We start from the raw sequence: 20,363 nt of genomic DNA on the forward strand, positions 1-20,363 counted from the left end.
TATTTCATATAAAAAGGAATAATTCTCCATTATGTAAGAACTGTTAACTACATTTCGAGAGGCCGTGTGAAAATAAACTGTGTACTTTAAAAAGAAAAACAACTGATAACTGACTTCCTCAGAAAATGGCCTCTCTCTGACGCTGCATTCCACTGTGTTTCTTCCTTTGTTCACCTTCCCCCCGTTAAAAAAAAAAGTGTTTTTTAATAAAATAGCTGCACTGGCATTTCACAGAAACTGACTTTCAGGGCCGATGCAACAGGATCTTGTTAGATTCCTCATTACCACAATGAAGTCATATTTCTTCTGAGAACCAACCCTGTTAAATGAGATCTAAAAGGGACCCATTAGATCCTTAGTTGCTGAAATATTAGGACACTAGGCTGGTTTCCCTCTCTCTTCTCCCTAAAAGCAAAACCATGTAAGTAGACATTTAAGTAAGGGCAAATAGCTGAGGACAAACTTCGAAGGCAGATTAGGCAACTGGAGGGTGATTCACATGTAACTAATTGGCAAGTCTGTTAAGCTCTTAGCTTGAGAGATCAGTACAAGGGAAAACCAGTGTGAGTGTAATTAATCATTTGAACACCACTCCTTCCCTCAGCCATGTTTGTGCTTTTGGCATTTAGATTGCGGCTTTCTCTTTGGCAACTGTATTTTTTTTTTTTTAAGTGGGTGTTTAAAGTAATTTCCGTAAACCAGACATATGCAGTTCCTCCGCATCCACAGATTCCACCTCCTGCGGGTCGAACTGCGGTTGGTGGGATCTGCGGTTACGGAATCAGCAGGTCAGGAGGGCCGAGAGTTCAGGCCTCCCTCCGTTTCTGTGTTCGTTTCTCAATGTCTCTATCTCTTAAAGGAGAAGGCGATGGCACCCCACTCCAGTACTCTTGCCTGGAAAACCCCATGGACGGAGGAGCCTGGTGGGCTGCAGTCCATGGGGTCGCAAAGAGTCGGACACGACTGAGCAACTTCACTTTCACTTTTCACTTTCATGCATTGGAGAAGGAAATGGCAACCCACTCCAGTGTTCTTGCCTGGAGAATCCCAGGGACAGGAGAGCCTGGTAGGCTGCTGTCTATGGGGTCGCACAGAGTCGGACACGACTGAGGCGACTTAGCAGCAGCATACCTCTTAAAATACTTTCAGCCAGGGCAGGGCCCCTAACTGAAGACAAGATCTTATATGTGAGGCTCAACCCACTTTATTGCCTACTCAGTTTAGAAAAAGGGAGGAACTTGTGCCAACTCTGGCTCTGGGTTGGTACCTCCGGGTGCCTGCACACACCTAGCCAGGCACGCAGAGGTGATGCGTGCACGTCGTGGGGTGGCGGTGCCTCGTGCACGTGTGTGTGTCGGTGCAGGGTTGGGGGGTTCGGTGGCACCGCATGGGGCCCAGACCGGAGGGGAGGTCGTGTCAGCTCCTCTGTTGCAGAGTCACTTCTCCCGGGACACTTCATTCATTGTGGCCAGAACAGGTAACAGTTATCAATTGTCACCCAGTATCAAATTGAACCCTCTTTTCCCAATCTGATTGGAAAGTGGGATCAATGATCTGAAGTCTCCTCCTCTTTTGGAGACTCTGGATTGCTCCAGCGGCCCAGCCCCTCCGTGTTCCCCTTGCCTTGCTGTGTTTATTTTTCTGAAGTGCTTGCTTTTCGGACAAAGGACTTTTAAATCTATGTGTAGTAAGGGAGCCCACCATCCAGTTCACATTCAAACCTTCATATTAAATCAAATGCATAAATGTTCACCACCTGCTCTGCGTTTGTAAATGCCCTTTTGCTGCACCTGAAAACAGGTCAGTATCGATCCATCTGATCAAAGTAGAACATAGTGATTAAACAACTGACCTCCTCAGCCAACTTCTAAAACTGAGAAGCTTCCCTGCTGTCTCCATAAACATTTGTTATCTTTCCTTTGGTTTTGATTCCTTGAATGTCTTTTAAAAAATAGAACTCCTTCCTGCTGTTAAAGTCAAGCAACTGTTCTAGAACACTCATTATTAACAAGAGTATCACTTAACATACACATGTAAACCTGTGTGTGTACGTGTGCATATGTATGCCCAGTGCTTCCAGATTCAGAACTTTCTCCAACTTATTAGTGCTTGTTAAAATTACTTTGGTTTGTGATATGCTCAGAGTTCATATATATTCTTCCGATCATTGTTGGGACAATGTCTCTCCATGATCATTCTTTTAAGATGTCTTTCAAGATGAATGCTCCCCCGGAAGCCTCCACTGTTACTGTTGCTATAGTTTTTGTTTCTTTGATCTCTGCCACTTTAAGCTCTAGTCCCCATAGGTGGGTGTTTTTATGCACAATTATCAACTCAGTATGTTTATTTGCGCCTACTGTGTGTCGGGCTCTGTGATAGATATAGGGAATGCAGAGGAAGAGAAAGGATGAACAAATCCCTTTTGAAAAAAACTTATTACATGACAGATTCTGTAATGGATGCTGATGAGATTTACAGAAACCCAGATGTCTTGATTGTTAATGTTCTTCAAGAAAGAAGAACGGCATCCCTCTTTGCAGTCTCTGAGTACCGGAGCCTGTTAATGACAGGCCCAGCAAGTCAGCTAGAGACTTCAGTTAAAATTTCTGAGCTGCAGAAGAGGATAGCCCAGTGGAAACCAAAAAGTTAGGCAGGATTGCAATGGTGCAGTTAATGTTAAATACACCACATAATAGAAACCCAGCCCTCTGGCTCTTTGTGAAGGATAATACCAGGCTTGCTTTTCCCCTGCCGAGTCTCCTGAATTAGAATCTCTTATTATTCACATTTGATGCACTTTCCTCTTTGTATTGGTAACAGAGGATTCTAATTTTAAAATAATTTTAAAATCTAACGTTTTATTAAACTTTTGATGTTCTTGTTTCCAGTTCAAAAATAAAATTCTCAAGTGTCAAAGACCTTTAGTATGTACTAAACTTGGGGAAAAAATTCTCCCATTATCTCTAAAGTCTATCATGGTGTTTGTAGTTTTCCCAAATATAATTGAAACGGTCTGAAGGCAGAAGCTGAGTGTAGCTTGTTTACTAGGGTTGCAGGTACAGGGGTGAGCACCAGCCTGGCTCTGGACAGTTAAGAAGCATTTGAGGAAGAAAGGGAGGAAGGGCTGAGGGGACATTCCTGGAAGAAATGAGCCTCTGAACCAAAACGTGGAGGCCAGAGCCAGATGGTGGTGGGCTAGCGGAAAGAAAGAAGGGAACTCAAAGTGGGAACTGGGAGAAAGACCTCCACTGGATTCTCCAGTCCAAGAGCAGCCCTGAGGATTTTTCTTTTTTAAGATTTACTTATTTTTTGTGTGTCCATGGTGGTTCTTCGTCTCTGCACCCAGACTTTTCTCTAGCTGCGGTGAGAGGGCTGCTCATTGTGGTGGCTTCTCTTGTTTCAGAGCTGGGGCTTGGTAGTTGCGGTTCATGAGGGCTTAGTTGCTCTGTGGCATGCGGGATCTTAGTTCCCCAATCAGGCACCGAACCCATGTCCCTTTCATTGCCGGGCAGATTCTTAACCACTGGACCACCAGGGAAGCCCCGATGCTGTGGATTTTGCACAGGGGAGTAATGTGATGACATCTTGATTCTCTAAAAGCAAACTGAGGCGGTTATGTGTAGAATGCATCAAAGGGAGGCAGAGAAATTAGGAAGCTACGAAATACCCCAACAAGTGAAGAGGCCTGAACCAGGGCACTTGGCACAGAGAGGGTTGAGCTGAGAGCAGCTTCACAGGAAGGGGAAAAGGGAAAGCCCAGGATCAAAGGACAGAAGCCGAGGTGTGAGACCCTGAGAAAGCAGGAGCGTGGGGGTGCTGGTCGCCAGGGGAGGGAAGTGTGGGAGTGGGGGAGGGGAGAGAGGAAGTTGAGTTTTTAGCCTGTGATTGTGGAGGTGACCTGGAGCTGCTGTGTGAGGCTGGTCAGCATGTAGTTGGGCGCCCCGGGATTGGGGTCAAGTGCAGAGGCCCAGATCTTGGGGTGATAGACACAGTGGTTCTCGCACTGTCTCCGCTCCCAGTTTGCTGACTCGAGTCAGGTAAGCTCTTTTATCCTGTGTAACTGTCTGTCATCTCTTGGGTTTGCTGTGCCCGCTCTTTCACAGTTTCTCCTCGCATGCGTTGGCCTCTCAGCTTAGTTATCGTGAACCTCACAACGAATATCGGACAGAAATTCTGCCTGGGCTGAAAATCAAAGGGCGCCCATCCGCCCTCAGTTTGGACAGGTCTCTGAATAGACTTTTGGGAAACCTCCCTCCCAGCCCGTCAGCATTCTCAGGTGTTTTTCATGTGCTTTTCCTGTTGCTTCTTAAGTGTTGAACCAATTCCTGCCCCATCGCAAATTGCCCTACCCGGCAACCCAGGCCGGCTGCGAGCCCTCGTTTTCCGTTCCTAAACTCATGTTGGGTGAAGTCTTGCGATTTTCAGCCGAGCTCTGACAGTCACTCCCGCCCAGGGAGCTCCTGTCCAGGCTGGACGCTGCCTCAGACACAGGCCTCTTGTATTTTAGTCTCAGGCAAGTACCAACCCGAGCTTTTTAAAGGCAACCTTATGGCACTCAGACATTCCTGTAACTCTTTGTCTTTCTCTGCCAGTCATTACCATTCGTTTCTGTGTCCTTTTCTGCTCAGTTGTTTCATTATTAATAAGTGTTCAATTGCACTGCCTCTCACCCTCCTCTGCAATGAAGGCCATTCCACGCCTGGGATCACTGCTCAGACTTTCTTTGAAATTCCCCAGGAGGGTAACCCAAGGATTTAAACCCAGTGGGCTTTTAATCCTTGATGATGATGTTCTTGTTTGAGTGTTGGCCTTGCCCCCCTGATGGGGTCAGAGGACCATCTGCTCACTCAGACCATCCAAATGCAAAGCCAAAAGGCAGCCCGATCCAGGCTCTGGCTCCTGGCCCGTGTGATTTGAGGCATGTAATTATAATTCTGAGTTGTCAATGAGGCAGCGACCTGCTTCCAGGTGGCAGCTCCGTGAAACAGGTAGCCCGGCTTGGGAGAAAGAACATTTTCCTGGGCGTTGGGAAGCTGGTTTGCATCTTGGCTCTTCAGTGACGGTTGCTGTGACTTAATCCATCCCCTCGGCCCTGGTAGGTCTCAGTTTTCTCATCTGTGAAATGAGGGGGAAGAACGCCATGCTCTCTGAGGCCAGTAGGTGACTGTCACTCGGGTTCTTGTGCATGGTATTGCCATATCTCCCCTGTAAAGTGCTGCCTTCACACGTTTGAGCATGGCAGAATTGATTTTGTATGTGGCTTTCCCATTGACTAAACAGGAAAACTTCCACACATGCTTTTTAGCAGAAATTACAAGCTCATGTTAAAACGGGGGAGAAAAAAAACCCAAATGTCTATAAGACTGTATGAGTAGTTCAAGAGAATTAAATGTTCAAAATGCTTGGGTATTTAAAAATTGGATAGGGGACCATAATGGTTGGTAAATCACGACATTTTTATGAGAAGTCTAGAAAGATTGGTGGTAAAGATGAGCTAATTAAATTGACATTTCCTCCATCCCCCTTGGGGGCCCCAGTGATCCTGGGCCTCCCACTGTGGAAATAAACATCTTCAATGCAGACTTTTAGAGGCTTGGGGAGGAAGGCAAGCACATTAATCCCTTTCTTTAGGGAAAGGAGAATGAATTTCCGATTATAAATGTAAGCAGTCCATTCAAGAGTGAGTTTTCATCTCTCATCTTCCTTTATTTCCTGTTGAGTCTGACATGGCACTAGAGCTTCAAATGCAGCTCTTGAGGTTTGAGATGGGGTTTTGCAATGCTATCAGCCAGGGTTCTTGGACTCCTTAATCTATGGAAATTGATAAGAGGCCAGATGCAGGCAAGGCTTTATTGGGACTCCTGTTGCCGCGTGAAAAAGTGAAACAAGTAACAGGTGCCTTCACTTGCTCCCTGAGAGCACGTGAGCTGGTCCTTTAAATGCAGGGAGGGTATAGGCAGGATCAGGTCTAGGGGTCGGGCTGGAGGGTTGACTGGGTGGTTTGCCCACCCCTTGGTGGTGCTTTGTGCAGGGCGCATGGGCAGTACCCTGGTTTTGCTCCAGACACCTCAGAAGTGGCAATTGGGTTTTTGGCCCTTTTGTATCTTGTTCATAAATTGTCAGAACTCTTCACAGTTATTTTTTAGTCCCTTATAGTTTCTTTGTATCTGTCACTGGAGGAGATGTTTGTTCAGGTGCAGGCACTGCAGCAAAGGGTCCCAGATCCCTGCCCATCTCCTTAAGATATGTGATGTATTTGGCTATGGAAAACGGGAGTGGTGAAAAGTGAGTTTACTTATCTAGTGGCATGATCATCCTGAAACACAGACTAAGTTATCCTGTTCTTACATGCCCTGCATCTAATAGCTTTACTCTGGAACTTTGATTTTTGTCAGTTTATTTTATCCCTAGCTCCCCAGCAAGCCTGGCAGCATCCTAAGAAGCGGCATGGACTTGCTGTCACGTGTTCACTGCGCTGGACTGATAGAGAGTGCCAACGATGCCACCACGCTCACCCAAACACAGCCCTGGGTCTACCGCCAGGCCCTCGGGGTGACAGGTGTGCTCAGGGGACTTGCAGGAAGAATGTTTGGACCAGTCACAAATGCCTGCGCCCTGGACGATTGTGTTATATGTAATGTCCAGAACAGGCAGGTCTCTAACAAAGTAGATGAGCGGTTTACTATTTGAGGGTAGGGGCGGGGTGGCAGGGCGGAGGGCAGGTATGGGACTGACTACTAATAGGTACAGGGTTTCTTTCTGAGGTCCTAAAATTCATTGTGGTCATGGTTTAACTGTAATTGAACTAAAAAGAATTGATTTGTAGGCTTTAAATAGGTGAATTGTCTGGTGCATGAATTATATCTCAGTAAAGCCATTAAGGAAGAAGAATGTTTGGAGTTTAAGATGAGTTTATATTTGGTATGAGACCTTTTTCTCCTCCACCACTGATTTTGACTACCTTTTTCTTGATGTATGGGGCTTGTGTTAAAGTATTTTAATTTAGAACAAGTGAATTTAAGGCATTACATAGTTTATAATATACAGCTGTCAAATGTATAGAAGAAAAGGGTAGCCAGTGAATAAAAGCTATTTGTGTGCATTTATCATTGACAGTGAAAGTCTTAGTTGCTCAGTCATATCCAACTCTTTGCAACCCCATGGTCTATCCATGGAATTCTCAGGCCATAACACTGGAGTGGGTAGCGGTTCCCTTCTCCAGGGGATCTTCCCTACCCAGGGATCGAACCCAGGTCTCCTGCATTGCAGTTGGATTCTTTACCATCTGAGCTACTGGGGAAATCTTATCATTAGATCCCCCCGAACTGAAAGCAAATCATTGTCCATTTCCTGGTTTCTGCAAACTGAAAGCAGAAGCACATTAATGAATCCTCTTAGTAGAGCAAAAAGGAAACCTAGAGACAATCAATTCCGACTGTCTTAGCAGATAATCAAATAAAAGAGTAAGGAGTAGGAGGGGCATTGATCGGAGGGGGGCTAATGCCCTTAACTTCTCACTGCTTCTCTTTCTACCACACATGCTGAGACCTGAAAACCTGAAGAGGAAAGAAAAGTAATCAAGAAAGGCGGGAGCCACTACTTGGGCAGACCTCTGCAGATTTCTATTACTTCTATATTTTCAACGTTGAATTAAGCCCTTTAAGGCTCTGCATGGACCTGGATTTTGTTATGGCCCAGCACGTTCCGTAAATGACTTCCCAGATTGGCACCCCAAGATTGCTCTTCCAGACCTCCTCCTCTCCCCTCAAGCTCTCATCTAGCCTGCCCCTGGTCACCCTTCTTGCCCTGGCTGCCACCTCAAGGTCACCCTAAGTCAGTCTGTCTGGCTCCCTGACATTCCCTGTCCTGTACCTTCCAGTTGGTTGGCATCTTCAGCCAGCTTGCTTTGCCTCCCTCCTCCTCAGGAAGGGGTCTTCCCAGCTCCTGTGCTTGCTCTATCCTGTAGAGGATCAGCCCACTCCTCTGCTGTTCCTCCTGCCCTTTGGGTGGAGAGGATGCCAGAAGCGGAGCAGGAAACATGTATAACCTTGCAGGGTAGGAATTTTCAACTTGAAACTTCTTTGTGTAAAATGTTTTAAATTCTCTTTTTCAAACTGCAACTGGTTCTTACAGAGGGCTGTAGAAAGTAAGCCATGACATGGACAGTATGAGAGTGGCAAGAATGTGGTTCTTGATTTTCACTGGATACACAACCAAAGGCTTGGCCAGGGTGGAATCAAGAGTTAACTGGAGAGACTTTCCTGGCAGGCCAGTGGTTAAGGCTCCATTGCTGGAGGCATGGGTTCGATCCCTGGGTGGGGAACTAAAATCCCATAAACTGTGCAGCCAAAAGAAAAAGGAAAAGCCAACTGGAAGAGCCCATTCTATAAGTCCTTCATTTTTGACTTACCAAATTACAGAGTAATTTGTTGTTATTGAGCTGTATCTCTAAATGTCTTTCAAGTTGAAATTTGCTATTTATAATAATAGCTACTGTTAAGGAGTACTACTATTTCCAGGCCCTGTTATCAAAATTTTTGTCTTACCTCATTTAACCCCCAGGAAAACTTTTAATGGTGATGATTCTGTCATTAGTACCTTTCTACAATGGACACTGAGGCAAGAAGAGCTTAAATAACTTGTCCAAAATCACTCAGTCTTAACTGAAAGCTCCAGTGTCTAATACCATGTTATACTGTCTTCTAGCTTCAGTATCCATGCTGAAAGGTCATCAGACCTCTCCTCATGACAACATGAATCTGAGAAAATAAGGATAAACTAAATGAGAGTATGAATAAATGTAACACAGTTTTGACGTTTGGAACCTTCTGATGAGTGTGTACATCAGGGGTTTAGAATGTCTGTTCTCCTGATGGCATCCAGGCTTGTAGAGGATGTTTCAGAAGACCAGTGGAAGGTTTCGCTTCCACTTGTGTTGTCTTTGTATTGTGACTTTGATCTTGAATCCTTACTTTGCTTTGTAATTGACACTTTCAAACTAAGAGGTTCAGAATCTCAATTTTGAGTTTGTAAAATGTCACCTTATTCCAAGAAAATAGAACTCCCTAAGGTTTGTCCATGATGAGGAATTTGTTTTCTGAGGAGAGTGGACATCTCCAAACCCTAGGTAGATTTCACTGGGTAATTTTCTCATAAAGACAGATAGGGAGGTAAGGGTGAAGGTTTCCAAGAATAAATATTTAAGTTGGAAATGGGAATTATCTTGATGAAGAATAAACCAACCCAAGCCTTAGTGCTTTGGAGGCTTTTGGACGGATGAGATCTTCATCTCAGACTTGGCTTTTTAAACTACGGGGTTAAATGGTGCTTTCAGCTAGAACTTCACACTTATGCATAAATCTTGTCCTGACTTGCAAATTTTTTCCTTTTATTTTTTTCCTATTTGCTTGTTTTAGTATTGTAGAGAGTGACCCAGAGCATCCCCAGTGTGAAAGACTTCCTATTCCGTTCAGGCTTGGCATTCTTGGCATTGTGGTTGTAAGCAGGGAAAGGAGGAGAATGGGACAGTTTTCTAAAGATTAAACCACTGATCAAGAGAGAAAGCAGACCTCCAGCAATTCTCAGAACATGTGAATTAATTGAATCAGACATGATGAATTGTGCCACATGGTTGGAAATGTGAAGAGTTCATAGGATTGACGTTGTCGCCACCGTCTACGGGACCGTCGGACACATTACTGAGCGCCAGCCCTGTCTCTGCAGCACAGATTCACTCTCAGCCCGGGGCTCAGCGTACATCCTTCTCCTGTCCTTAAGCCTTGCTTCCAAACACATCTGTCTCAGCTCTTGTTGAGAGAGAAGACAGCCCTGTTTCCTGTCCGTCTCAGATAAAGCCAAGTAATGACTGTCCTAGGAGAAGTCAGGAGAGGTTTGTACACATGTTAATAAAAGCATAAATTGAGGATTCTGGGCTGCATTAGCATTGAGGCTGTTATTGATGGTATTTTTACACATTTTACTTGGCAAATTTGAAGAACAAAGACAGGTTTGGCTTTGTGCCAGCTGGCTCAGGCATTATATTATGGTTAGAAGGTGTTTGTCACCGCAGAAAAATCTATGGTAACAGTCCCATCCTAATGCCCTCCAGACACATGTTCAAACAGGAGGCGGAGGCCTCTGCAAGGCCCTCCACGGACACTGACCCACTCAAGTCTCAAGCAAGTGGTTTCTGCTCTCTGGGCCTGTTTTCTGCTCTGTAAATTGGGTGGTTTGGAACAGTCTCCAAGGTTGCCCCCAGCTGTCATGCTCTGCGACTAAGAGGTTTATTTAAGCATAAGGAGACCCTTTGGGGTCTGGAGGTCACTCCCTGGCTGTTTCTCTCAGGTCTTTCTCCTCTTGGCTTCCCAGACTTGTCCACGTGTATGGACAAGTACGATGCTGTGGTTCGTTCTTCCTTTGTGACAAAACAGAGGACGCTGAGGAATTTCAGTTTCTATATAGGCTGTTCGGTCCATGTACCATGCCCGTCCCGAGATCAGCTGCCGCCTCTGACGCCTTATTTCCGTGCTGCTCTGAGAACTGTTACCATCTCCCTTCAGTCCTGGCCCGGGTGTCCTGAGCCATTATTGTGCCCCTGCTTGAGAGGGCGGTCAGACTCTCCTCTCACTGGACTTTTGTTGGGAGACGTCAAGTCACCTTGAGGCCTGTGCTCCCTGCACGGCCTAGAGCCGCGTGCCCTGTCTTCCTGGAAGTGCCTTTTAGAGTTGTTGGAGGTCCAAGGAGAGACCACCACCCCAGCTTACCCTCCATCACTTTACAGTCCCGGGAACTGATGCTCAAAGAGGCTTACTGCCTTTGGGTATCAAGGGTTGATGATGGAGAGAATGTTCTAGGGCCCAGAGCGGCACCTGCCTTAGTACTGCCCTCCCCAACACACATACTTCTCCCTTATGCTAGAGGTTACAGAAAGTCGACACTCATAGTATTAATTAATGGCAAAATTTAGCCTTGTCTTTGTAAATTGCCCCAAAAGGTTGCCTCAGAAGTTTTAGGCAGGAGCCTTAGGTATGTCACTTGGCTCTATTGTGTCCCAATTTCATTATGTTCACATGGGAAAAGGCACCTGGTTCTTTCTATTCCATAGTAATGCTGTGGAAATAAATATGAATATAGATTTTTCCAGGCCTTAAGAGTCATTCTAAGGGCCACACATTTTGTATAAAATTGCATTTACTCTTCTGATTGCTTGTCTAAAGCTTTCAATAAATCCAACTTACACATTTTTATATTCATAGCAATTATAAAAAGTACATCCCAATTGTTGATAAAGTGTGCTTGTTCCTAATTTCACTGTTTATTAGAAAACTAAGAGCCTTAAAAAAAATCTTCCAGACATTGGAAGCAGATATTGTAGGTTGGGACTTCTTATGTGATTATTAAAAGATTAAGACAGAATCAAGATTAGAATTTGTGATGTTTTATATCCCAGGCCATTATGAGAGGGCCAATATCCTTATACAAAGTCTGTAATAAATAATCATCAGTATCTTCGAGACTGAATGGAAAGGCAAAGAATTTGGAAGGAGGTAGCATCTGTGCTAAGGAGTTAATACATTTTTTTAAAATATTTTTTATTTTATTGGAATATGGTTGCTTTATAGTGTTGCGTGTGTTTCTGCTGTGCAATGAAGAGAATCAGCTATATGTGTACATGTATCCCTTTCTTCTTGGACTGCCCTCCCATCTCGCCCCTCTGGGTCATCATGGAACACCAAGCTGAGCTCCTGTGATTGCAGATTCTCACTAGCTGTCTGGTTTACGCTTGGCAGTGTATATACTCAGTGCGACTCTCCCAGTTCATCCCACCCTCCCCTCCCGCCACCGTGTCCACATGTCTGTTCGCTACGTCTGTGTCTCTGTTCCTGCCTTGGAAATAGGTTCACCTGTACCGTTTTTCTAGATTCTACATATATGCGTAAATCAGAAAGAGAAACACAAATATCAGTAATGCACATATGAGGAGTTAGTACATTTTAGATTCTGCCTTTTCTAGCCCTTTACTTTGTAAATCCATACACTGAACATAGTATTATCAGACATTTCATTAGTGAATTAATACACTGAATGCAATGAATTATTATTCACTGTAACGTTTTGCATTTTAACCAAACCAGAGTTGGGCAGACTATCGTGGGACTGGCACTCAGGCAGGCATGTTTGTAACTGTAACACTACACGAGACCCACCATGCTCTGCTCCAGGCAAATCCCATCGAGCCACCGTTCAGGAGACTCTCGGTTCTCACGTGTGGTCTGCAGACCCGCCATATCGGCGTCATCTGTGCTTCAGATGCCCCACCCCACACCTGCTGTGTCAGACTCCGCACTGTCACGTGATGCCCAGGTGACTCCATCGCCCATTAAAGTTTAAGAAGCGCTGACTCGGCGGCTTTCAATTCTGTTCTCTCCCACTAGTCCATGATAAAACTTTAACGCTTTCACATTCCGTAAGAAAACAGTCCATGAAACTGATGCTGCTGTTAATTCTGTCCTTTGCTGAATATGATTATCCTTTGCTAGCCTCTCTTCCCCCTTAAAAGTTATTCTACATGTATTGTCAGTTTTATAGTTTATAATCTGGTCTGCCTGTCTTTCATCAAGTTGATTATTCCTGCTTTGATTTTTATGCCTGAAAGTAATTTGTAATCTTACAATTCCTAGTGTTCTTGTTTTATTTGGAATAACCTTTTACAAATGAATGTTCAGGAAGAAAAAGACCACTTGATAAGATCAGTGATTGCTTTTTTTGGCCAGTGTTTAAAACCTCCAAACAGGGTATTCACCTTGATTTCCTTCCCTTTTATTCGTAGTAGGAAGTGGTAAAAAGGATTTTTATTTTCCAGGGGAAAAAAAAAAAGAAAAACAATATAGGTAAGAATCAAACTCTTGTTAATATAGCCATTTTCTCCCCCGAATCCTTTTCCTACTTCTCAGTCCGTCTGATGACTTTCAGCTGTCTTCATCGTTTAAAACAGCCAGATCCTTCCATTTAAAGGCATTGGGAGTTGCTTTTCACAAGCTTTCTAATATGCTAAGGAAAGCAATTTCGGTTAATTGGCCAGGGAGGCTCTGCCCTTGCCATGTGTGCCTGGTGGCCTTCAGATCAGGCTGTGCTGTCTCAGGGTCTCGAGATGTAAAGACAGTGACCTTGGGGCCAGGGCAGGTGCTGGGAGTGAGAACGCGCCCACCTCCATCAGCCCGAGACTAGGCTGCCCTTTCAGAGCTGCTGCAGCTCTGCAGTGTCACTAGACCTCTTAAGGCCCAGTCCTGGATTTCGTCTGGAAAAGGAAAGGTTAAGGAAGCTTATATTCTAGAAAGACGGGAAACTCTGCCTGACAGTCATGATGCAGTGATCCCACCTGCCTCTGAAGACATCTGCGTCCCCCTAACCAGACAGACTTTGGATCACTGGGGCTTTGGCATGCCCACTTGGGAAGAGGAAGGTGGAGTGACTGTCTTTCCCTGTGAGTCCCTCACACGCCATCCACTGGGACCGGACAGGGAGTGGAAGTCAGTTCTCAAGGGCTCAGTGAGCAGAGGTGAAGACCAGACTTGTCAGATGCTGGGGGTTTGCTGATCCCAGTAAGCGGTGTAATACTCTTGGGGAAAAGGAGGAGAGTTCCCCAAGGCTCTGAGAAGAGATGCAAACGGGAGCCACCGGAGAGGGCAGCAAGGACTTAGCTAGTGGGAGTGTGGAGAGCCTGAATCTGGCATGAAATTCTAGGTACTGGAGTGAGATGACGCCAGGAGAGCCCCCACTCACAGCCCCACCTCATCCCCTCCAGGAGATGAAATGTCCTCAACAATGACTCAAGTGGGGTTGTGGGGTGGACCAGGTCAGAATCTTCTAGAGCTGTGTTAGAGCACACCTGCCCAGGCCAGGCCCTCCCAGGGCAGCCACAGACCTCCGGGGTTTACTAATTGAGTCATTTCCTACTTGACTAGTTGAGAACTTGGGTTCGGTGCCAGCCACACTGCAGATGGAATTCTGGATCTTCCACTTGCTAAAGCTGTGTGACCTTGGCTCAGTTATTTTACATCTCTGATCCCCATCTCCTCATCTGTAAAACAACAGTGATATAAATAGTAATTGTTCCACAGGAATGTTATCAGAGTTGGGAGAAGTGTTCTGTGCTAACTTGGCAGAATACCTGTTGTATAAGGGAACACTCAGTGAACGTAAAATGTCCTTCCATGGCTGGAACCTAACTTTATTCAGAAGGAAACCTGAGCTCTTGTTCAACTCGAAAGAACAAGGTAAACAGAGCAACTTTTATTATAATTCTAGACGTCAGAGTCACTATTTTACTTTCATTTGAAGGACTTGCCATTTGAGTTACAATGAATAGAAAATGTCCTCCTCCTTATCAACTTCTTCCAAACACAGATTTTGTTCTTCTTTAAAACTTTTTATTTTGTAGTGGGGTATAGCCGATTAATAATGTTATGACAGTTTTGGGTGAACAGGGAAGGAGCTCAGCCATACATATACGTGTTCCCAAGTTCCCCTCCCATTTAGGCTGTCACATAATACTGAGCAGAGTTTCCTGTGCTATACAAGTAGGGCCGTGTTAGTTACTGATTTTCAATATAGCAGTGCAAACACATATGTTTTTGAAAACTTGTCGTGACAACAAATGACCTGGAAACTGGTCTTTAACTGGTTCTCTTCCTTCCTCCCCCATCGCCCACGGGAAGAATTCCCTGACCCGGAGTGCACCTCTTCCCAACGACTCCCAGGCCCGCAGTGGAGCGCGATTCCACACGTCCTACGACAAGAGGTATATCATCAAGACCATCACGAGTGAAGATGTGGCCGAAATGCACAACATCCTGAAGAAATACCACCAGGTAATGTTTCTTTATTTCTATTTGAAACTCTGAGGTGGTCAACATTCGTAATGAATTATCATCAAGGCCCAAGATTTAAATATATAGTTAGTTCATGATGAGAACACACTTGACACAAAAATTCCCTCTAGCTGTGTTTGTAAAAATCATTGTATCCAGCTTACAGACAATTAACATTTAGGAATGGTAGATTGTTAGTTATATATGTGACACTTCTAATCTAAACACCCTTCTGTACAGTAGTTTCGATGATTACCATTCTGATTTTAAAATCACTGAGCTTAAGGGTTGGCAACATTTTGGAAGTTATTTTGCGTATGCCTGTCGGCAGTGAGGTGTTGACCCCTGAGTGTTTAACCAATTACACCTTTTGAGAAAAGGCTCTGATTTTAGGAAATGGGTGTCTGTCTACTTACTCCCTCCTTTTCAGAGCCCTCAGCATTGTCCCTTCATAATCTCCTGGGGGCAGAATGAAACTACCCTGGGGAACGTCCATCTCTTTCTATCCTGTGCCCCCCACTGCTCTCTTTCTCGATAAATTCCAGCACAAGTGCCTGCAGAGCACACTTGCTGCTGTACTCTTAAGCCCTCTGTAAGTGGTAGTGGCCACAGCGTCATCAGGTTCTGCAGCCATGACCAGTAACCAACTATGTCACCTTGAGGAGGAAGTGTACTCTTGGGGCGTGAATAAGGCACTGTTGATGGCATTTTCAAAGCAGTCACCTTGAGAACTGGTGTTTAAACCACACACTGCAGCACATACCCACACAGGCGCACATACATACTGTTGTGTTCACCAAAGTCTCCTCAAAAGTGTTTATATCATCACATCAAGTACCAGCCTCACAAAGTGACTTCTTCAAAGGCGCTGCTTGGTTGGATCTGTGGGCGCTGAGTGTCTGTGAAAGTCAGCTTCCTTCCTCTATGGTCCTGCTTTCTGCTCTAACATCAGAAATTGTTTCTTGCCAGTTGCTTACTTTTCTCAAATGTGATCGACTGCATTTTGCTCCGAGTGAGGTCAGTGAAACTCTTGAAGCTCCCTACCTCCTGTTTCTGGAAACTTGGAGCTCCCCTGATTTGTCATTTTAAAAACATTAGTCAGCCTCTTAAATTCATTTAACATCTATTCAAACTTTATAACACAGATTCCTTTTGAAATCCATTCTACAATGTTTGCACTGTTGCCAATTATGAAGGAAATTTTAAAGTGCTGGGTTAATACCTGTAAGGGCAGACACTCCAGGCACTGGCTTCTGAATGGATGGAATTCTAGGATGCAGCTCTTAACCAGTCACCCCCCCTGCTAGAACTTACTATCATGCTGATGCATCTTTTTCTACTTTCTTTAAATTGTCTCGGAACTTTGAACTGTGGTACCTCAGTGACCAATGAAAACGTATTATTCTGATAAGTGAGACTGTTCAAATGCAGTGTGACATGCATTTCAGATACCAACTTCTCGATGACATCTCTGAGTTCAGAATTTATTGGCTTTTACAGAAGTCACAGTTTGAAAGGTTTCCTCTGGGGTGGTTACTGTAACGAATGTGCAGATTTGACTTATCAGCAGTATTACATGAAATGCACTGGGGACCAAAATATAAGTCTATTAACATGCTCCAGGGGCTGTCACAGAACTAAGTATTTCCTTTCACTTCACTGCTACAAAATGGCTATTTTTATAGTGTGTTCTTTATGCAGAAAAAGCTTCTCATTTCTTCATCGTTTATGTTTTTCCTCTTGTAAAAAGCCTTTTATTTTTACTTTTGGCTGCGCTGGGTCTTCACTGCTGCACACGCTTCCTCTGGTTGCAGCGCACCAGCTTCTAACTGTTGCGGCTTCTCTTGTTGCAGAGCTCTGGGCATTCAGGCTTCAGCAGTTGTGGTGCACAGGCTTATTTGCCCCATAGTATCTTCCCAGACCAGGAATTGAACTCTTGTCCCCTGCATTAACAGGTGGATTCTTAACCAGTGGCCCACCAGGGAAGCGCAAAAAGTATTTAAAATATAATGAAAGGGTCTTAGTGCTATCCTTAAAACAGAGTGTTGTGGGTCAACTATTCTTCAAAAACAAAGACACTCATAGAAAAAGGGATCAGATGTGAGGCTACCAGAGGTGGGGGAATTGGATGAAGACAATAAAAAAAAGTACAGACTTCCAGTTACAAGATAAATACTAGGGCTGTAATGTATAATATGATTAATATAATTAACACTGCTGTATATTATATATGAAAGTTGTTAGGGAGTAAATCCTAAGAGTTCTCATCACAAGGAAAAAATTTTTCTTTTGTAACTGAATGAATGATGGATGTTCACTAAACTGTGATAATCATTTCTTGATGTATGTGAGTCAAATCATTATGCTGTACACCTTGAACTTGTACAGTGCCATATGTCAATTACATCTCACTAAAACTGGAAGAAAACAAAGGAGATCCAACCAGTCCATTCTAAAGATCAGTCCTGGGTGTTCATTGGAAGGACTGATGCTAAAGGTGAAACTCCAGTACTTTGGCCACCTCATGCGACGAGTTGACTCACTGGAAAAGAGTCTGATGCTGGGAAAGGTTGGGGGCGGGAGGAGAAGGGGACGACAGAGAATGAGATGGCTGGATGGCATCACCGACTGTATGGACATGAGTTTGAGTGAACTCCGGGAGTTGGTGATGGACAGGGAGGCCTGGCGTGCTGTGATTCATGGGGTCGCAAAGAGTTGGTCACGACTGAGCGACTGAACTGAAAGGGTCTTCATGACTGAAAATCACCATTGCTAATACAATTTGCTTAAAGGACACTAGGTGGAAGGTCAGGAGACCTAGGTCATAGCTGGTCGCAAGCTGGCTAGTTCAGGGATCTCTGAACCTCGGTTTCTCCATCTGCATTTCACTCATTCATTCTTTGTGCATGCATTCACTCTTTTTCTATTGAAGTATGGTTGACTTACAATATTGGATTAGTTTCAGGTGTGCGGCATAGTGCTGTGATATTTTTATAAATTATGTACCACACAAGTTTTTATAATATTATTGACTATATTCCCTGTGCTATGTATTTACTCTTGACATAATTCCATAAAGGAGGTAAGGTGGCCTAGACTACTTTTAGGCTTTACCACTAGTCAGAATGTTTTTCTTACTTCGGTGGGGACTGTCATTTCTTCTTTTCTTGCTTTTTACTGCTTTTACCTTCTAATGTGCTTCTGAACCAGCAGTCTGGTCTGGACAAGTCATTAGACAGGACAGTTTCCCTGAGAGGGCAGCTCCTATGGAGTACTTTGGATGGGCTTTCTGACAGCGTTGGTTACTCTGTGGCTCTTCTTTTTTTCTTTTCTTTCACTGTTTTTTCTTGTGTTTAAATAAAATATATCCGGAGGTGCAGCTGTATTCTGGAAGGTTAAAATTACCCTAAGGCCAACCTCTGAAGGAGCAGCACAGTGCTAGATGTTGAAAGAAATTCCTCCTGATTTTCTGATGAGCCTCACCAGCAGTGCTGGTGTGGCACGTGGTTCAGAACATGAACTCTGGAGCTGACTGCTTTGCCCCGACCTGCTGCATGACCTTAGGCAAGTTACCTAACCTCTTTGTACCCACTTCTCTGTCCATACAATTTGGATGGTAGTGTCTCCTCCATCCCGTGTCGTATGGGCGTCCTAGGTGGTGCTAGTGGTGAAGAATCTGCCTGCAGTGCAGGAAGACTTAAAGAGACTGAGGTTCGATCCCTGGGTCAGGAAGATCCCTATAGAAGGGCATGGCAACCCACTCCAGCATTCTTGCCTGGAGAATTCCATGGACAGAGGAGCCAGGTGGGCAACAGTCTCCATAGGGTCACAAAGAGTTGGATACAACTAAAATGACCTAGCAGCAGCAGCACCCTCCTTCATCTGGTGTTGTGCTAATTAGGGGAACTGATATTTATAACCTGCTCAGGACAGTGTCTGGTAAATAACAAGCGCTATGTAAATGATCGAATAAGATCTTTAAATACTTCTCTTGCACATACTCAGTTGCCAGTGTCCCAGTGTTGAAATCATTAGCTCTTTCAATCCACTAGGGGGCCTGGTTTCTGGTAGAGTGTGGCACAGATGCAGAAAAATTTGAAGATTCAAACTGTAAGAAGTTAAATTTCTTCCAGGCTCCAGCATGCTGCCATAGTTCTTATCTGCTGCCCAGATCCCACCCTGATTTTCACTGTGTGCTAAGAAAGCACAGCAGCATCTTTCAGACCAATGGAAAATTTACATTAAGCAGAGCAAACCTTTATGTTCCTTTTCCTTTGTTTTTGTCTTTTTTATAGTTGGGAAAATAACTTAAGTGTTTTGCTGTGTATACCCTTTTCTTCTTTAGATTTCTGTCAGGTCAGGACAAACTTGGGTCTTATAAATGATGATTATTGACTGATTAGCTAAGCAATGCTGGAGCATTCAAAAAGGAAAAAAATGGTCAAGAACTTTCTTGAATATCTTATTTCTCCTACGTTGACTGATTTTTTTAACTGACCTAAATTCATTGGAAGTTTTGGAATCATGTAGCTTCTTCAGCTTTAATTATAATGGAGTCAGTGTCAGTAAAATTTTTAAGATTTTAGGGGAGAGAACAAGTTCCAATATAGATAATCAAGAAATGCCTATGAAAATAGCATTAAGGATATCTTTTATGTCTTTGAAATGTAGGGTTTAAAATTGACCAAGTAACTCAAAAATCCTTTCTTAACTTTTGTTATCTGGGAGACTAACTTGAGCCAAATCTAGAAGTTATGCCTAAAACTCTGGAATCGTTGTTGAAAAAGCTACCTAGTACATCAGGTTTCAGTGTAGGATGAGGGGGCGTGACTGCTTGACTTTTTTGGATCTTCCTTGGAATACATCTTTCTATCCTCCCACGAAGGACAGTGGTGTTGGCCATAAAGAAACTGAGAAAACAGGCCCCATGAAAACCAAAAGTTAAAACTAAAAAAATTAAGGGTGTGATGCCAAAAGAGAAGTTTGACACTCCATCAGCATTTCCCAAATTACTGATTGGAGACAGAACCCCTGCACTGCTTGTAAGAATTCATGTTCTGACTCAGTAGATCGGGGTGGACCTGAGGCGCTGCATGTCACGGGCGATGCTGATGGAGCCCCTGTAAATGGCAGTGTGGGCCCTACCTCCTGGAGCAGGAGAAACACTCTGAGTCTGCTCGTTGGTTCTTTTTGTTCTCTGTGGAGGAGAGGCCGATGGAAATGTGAAAAGCACAGTCAAGTTTTATGTTTAAGCAGCTGGAACTGTGAGATTCACAGCAAGTAGCAGCCCATGGATGGAGGAGCCTGGTAGGCTGCAGTCCGTGGGGTCGCTAGGGGTCGGACACGACTGAGCGACTTCACTTTCACTTTCACACATTGGAGAAGGAAATGGCAACCCACTCCAGTGTTCTTGCCTGGAGAATCCCAGGGACAGGGGGCCCTGGTGGGCTTCCGTCTATGGGGTCACACAGAGTCGGACACCACTGAAGTGAC

General features: G+C 44.4%; 1 protein-coding gene across 2 annotated transcripts in view; it reads left to right on the forward strand.

Moving 5' to 3' along the window:
- The window catches only part of PIP4K2A (phosphatidylinositol-5-phosphate 4-kinase type 2 alpha), a 174,097-nt gene that overhangs the window by 104,583 nt on the left and 49,151 nt on the right, over positions 1–20,363 (forward strand). For both annotated transcript variants that reach the window (XM_055428312.2, XM_088844140.1), the window contains exon 4: positions 14,718–14,870. In XM_055428312.2, the coding sequence (XP_055284287.1) occupies positions 14,718–14,870 (153 nt within the window). The remainder of the gene's footprint in view (positions 1–14,717; positions 14,871–20,363) is intronic.

Source organism: Moschus berezovskii, chromosome 15 (assembly GCF_049115385.1).
Source record: "Moschus berezovskii isolate FMDL1 chromosome 15, NW_MosBer_1.0, whole genome shotgun sequence".
In the NCBI taxonomy this organism is placed as follows: Eukaryota; Metazoa; Chordata; class Mammalia; order Artiodactyla; family Moschidae; genus Moschus; species Moschus berezovskii.